Source organism: Poecilia reticulata, linkage group LG3 (assembly GCF_000633615.1).
Source record: "Poecilia reticulata strain Guanapo linkage group LG3, Guppy_female_1.0+MT, whole genome shotgun sequence".
NCBI lineage: Eukaryota > Metazoa > Chordata > Actinopteri > Cyprinodontiformes > Poeciliidae > Poecilia > Poecilia reticulata.
Genome location: NC_024333.1, coordinates 31,338,618 through 31,342,584, shown reverse-complemented (window position 1 = coordinate 31,342,584; position 3,967 = coordinate 31,338,618). Strand labels below are relative to the sequence as shown.

At 43.5% G+C, this 3,967-nt stretch overlaps 1 protein-coding gene across 9 annotated transcripts in view; it reads left to right on the top strand.

Annotated features, from left to right (window-relative positions):
• The window catches only part of LOC103463007 (SH3 and multiple ankyrin repeat domains protein 2), a 185,821-nt gene that overhangs the window by 168,847 nt on the left and 13,007 nt on the right, over nt 1–3,967 (top strand). For 4 of the 9 annotated variants that reach the window (XM_017303933.1, XM_017303931.1, XM_017303938.1 and 1 more), the window contains 4 exons: nt 834–969; nt 2,128–2,208; nt 2,316–2,324; nt 3,554–3,577. In XM_017303933.1, coding sequence (XP_017159422.1) covers nt 834–969; nt 2,128–2,208; nt 2,316–2,324; nt 3,554–3,577 — 250 coding nt within the window. The remainder of the gene's footprint in view (nt 1–833; nt 970–2,127; nt 2,209–2,315; nt 2,325–3,553; nt 3,578–3,967) is intronic. The other 5 variants (XM_017303932.1, XM_017303936.1, XM_017303937.1 and 2 more) reach the window with 3 other exon arrangements.

Below are 3,967 nucleotides of genomic sequence, written 5' to 3'. Positions count from 1 at the left end.
TGAAGATGAGCAGATGCACATCCCACCTTCATCCTATTTGCATTTCTATGGCCAGTTTTATTAGAAGCTTCTAGATCTAAGAAGTTCAGTCTTTAAAAGTTCAGTCCTTTTAAAGTTTCCTCAGTGAGGAGTGGAAGGTGGAAACAGCAGCTGAGTTTCCTCATCAGTGAAGCTGAAGTCTGATAAGAAGCTCGGAGCGATGAGAAGCCGGGCATGATGGGAAACTGCAGCCGGCGCTGCCAGGCTGCTGCGGCGRCCTGTTAGCGTCGGTTAGCGCAGAAAACGGGGAAAGCAGCTCCGGTTCGGTCTGAATGTTTAGGTTTGTAAAACTAAACGATGAATGTTTTCCAGATTCATTAGAAAACTGCAAACTGAAAGATGAAATTAGACTTTTTGTAATTGTTCTGTCATGAAGTTACTCCAAATATTTCTGTACTAAGATCCTCCTTGTTTTGGCTTTTACTAGAATAAGGTTGTAATATAGGAAGAATTAAGTAGTAATTAATCAGAACACATTCATGAAAATAATTAAAATGAGAAATTACACATTGATGTTTATTTTACAGTTAGAATATTTCATCTGAAACCAACTGTTGATTATTCAAGTCCAAAACTTTTAATCAAGTTTTTTTCTGAAAATAAATCAATCTTTTTGTCCGGCATCGATACTCGAACCGTTGTGTTTGTGAATAAAGGACTTAGAATAGTTTGGGCTCATCTGAAGGACTGACTGACGGTAACATCCGTTTCTCTGCGGTGAAACTCCTCCCGTCATTCAGGTTTTCTCTGTCCTGCCTGCCTGCAGCGCCGTCTGACCCGTTTTGTCTCGGCAGGTGAACCAGGAGAACGTGGTGAAGGTGGGCCACAGGCAGGTGGTCAACATGATCCGCCAGGGAGGAAACCGGCTTCTGATCAAAGTGGTGACAGTGAGCCGGAATCTGGACCCCGAAGACACGGCGCGCAAAAAAGGTAGGAGCCCACTTCATCAATCCGGAAACTTCCAGGAACTTCCAGGAACTTCCAGGAACTTCCTGCAGCCTCAGATTACTGACAGCCATGTGACTGCTGCTATTAACAGTTTTTAAAGAGAAATAACCTGAAGTTTAATCACCTTAGACTTCTTTTTGTTAATCTGATTTCTTCCCTAAATGGATCAGAGTAAAATAATCCATAGAAAATGAAACTGAGCAGCCGAAGCATCTGATTTTAAGGTGACGATACTAAAAAACTTTAGCAACTGAAATACATGAACTTTTCCACATTTTACCACAAACGTAACAGTTTGACCAGGACKTYATGTCGCAGTGGTGAATTTTACCTGGAGAAGTTTAAAGTTGGTCTGCGTTCAGCCGACGTGTCGACAGTTTGGAAACCAACTTATTTCACTCCATCTTAGGCTGAAACGATTAATCATGATGGATCGATTATTGGAATAATTGACTACTAATTTAATAATGAATTAATTGTTGACTGAAGAATACGGAGTTGACATCTGTTGAAAGAGCAACACAGTCGGAGCAGTAAGGAGACAAACCTACAAAGAAACAAGCATTTAAGGTTTAAAAACATCTTCTTYGTCTGTAAATAGTTTTGTCAGATCTCCAGTTTAACTTCTCCTGGTTCAGATTCTGTARATAAATGTTCTAAGCACATTTTTCTTTCCAGTWATGAATCAGTTGATGAGATAATAATCAGTCAGTCCGACGCTGTGCTGATGTTCAGCCAACAGAAAGGTTTCAACTTTTCAGCTGCAGATTCATCATTTGCTACTAATGATCAAATAATCACTAAAGRAATKATGTTACTGCACTTTAGGCCATAAAATGCTTATTTTTTATTTAAAATTTAGCTAAATTATGTGTTTATCTGCATCTTTTAATGCATTTTTAATGTATAAAARAGATTTTAACTGATTAAATGRAAATCTGCCAYGGGATGAAAAAATGAAAAGTGATGATTTTTTTTCATGGCGTCAATCATCAGATTATTGGCTCCATCCGTCGTCCCATGAAATCTGCATCTGYTTCTCTGTGTCTGCTAAAGAAAAGCATCCGCAGCATGATGCTGCCACCACCGTGTGGGCAGTGTCCACCGATTTAAAGGTTTCTGTTTCGGCCTCTTCCTCAGCTCCTCCGCCGCCGAAGCGAGCCCCGACCACCGCCCTGTCCATGCGCTCCAAGTCCATGACGTCAGAGCTGGAGGAACTCGGTAAGAGCCTCACGGTTTTCTGTTTGATGCTGGAAACGTGAGGGAGTGTGTCTCACAGCACCTCTGTCCTTCCTCTGCTCCTCTTCCTCACTGGTTGACCTCTGTAGTGGATAAAGGTAAGCAGCCAGCACCTGCAGCTTCCCGCCTTGCAGCGCTGAATGAGGCTTTGCTGTGGTTTTGACTTGATGGCAGAAGGAAAATGCTCGTTCCTCCCTCCTCATCTCCTGCCCGCCGTTCCCATCATGCATGGCGGTTTGACCTCTGCGCCTGTAAAGCTTGATAGCAGTGTGCCGCTGCAGCTGTTCCTGTTGTATCTCTGTGTGGTGAGGAGAAGCGCTGAGTCGGCAGACAGTCAGCGGATCGGAGACCAGAGGACGGGTCGGAGCTGAGGSCCGAGTCAGGGAGGGAAGGGTTAAACTTTTTACACATTTTGAAGGTTTTCTGGTCTGAAACTTTCCGCTGATGAGAGATGCTCTGGTCTATATTTATATTTTCATTTTTCTGTTTCCTGCCGTCACAGTTTGCTCCCGTCCATCAACAGATGGAGGCGATGAAGATGACCCGTTTATTTTGCACAGTTTTAGGAGCTAATGATCAGATATGCTGGATTACACACATGCACTGCAAAAACAAAATGTTAACAAATATTTTAGTCTAGTTTCTGGTGAAAATGTCTCAACACACTTAAGATAAAACAAAGCTAATTTACAAATAACTTTTCAGTAAGACACTGAAATGAAATGACTGGTTCCCTTATAACAGAGGTTCCCAAACTGGGGGGTGCGACCCCTAGGGGGGCACCGGGCCATTGCAGGGGGGGGGCGCGGGAAGCGGCATGGATGAATGGAAAAGAAGAAAACAAACGTCGATGAACGCTGTGTGTGCTCCCTGTTATACTGTTACATCCCCCCAGACACACATAATACAACAGGAAGACCGTACCGCCCCCCCCTCCTCGCCCCCCCTGCTCCTATGTCCTGCTGAAAAGTTATTTGTAAAATTCATACTTGGTAGGATTTCATGTTTTTTGCAGTTTCATGTTTGACCGACCCGAAGGAACAGGTGGGTCGACTGGTGGCAATTAATTACTAAAATAGTCATGAACTTCAGACTGAAGAACGAAAGGGGGGCAGGGGGGGGCGGTAGGGGGGGTGTAAACTTGTGGTTTCTGCTGAAGGAGTTCTGGGAGGCAGGAAGGTTTTAAATTAGCAGTGGATCAGATGTGATCTCTGGTTTTCTGGACATAAACTCTGAGATCCTGCAGGAGGGAATCTGGACGAACTCGACATTAAATCGTTTGAATTTGTTTCCTGAACTGAAGATTTGTTTTTCTTCACCTCTTAAGCCACACTAAGGAAAAAGAAAGGTGGTAAGTTTCCTTTAGGCATGTTTGCTCTGGTTTTCTGTCCATCCTCCCGCCTCACCTCCCCGTCAACGACTAACAGTTTTTACCTTATTTTGGTGTTTTCTTTAATTTGACTCACTCAGAGTGAAACCACGCAGTGTGTTTTTTTGTCAACCTGCATGATTTACCAGCCGTCTGTGATTACAGCTGCTCTGAACGTCACCGTGGTTCAGATGTCGCATGATTAACTGGTAATGATGTCAAACTGAAACGTGTTGCTTGCTGAAAACCCCAGATGATCGAGAGTTTCTGCTCATGACTCAAACAACCTGCAGGAGTCAGTGTGTGTTAGTGGATGTTTGTTCAGGAGTCAGTGTGTGTTTGTGTGTGTTAGTGCAGGAGTCAGTGTGTGTT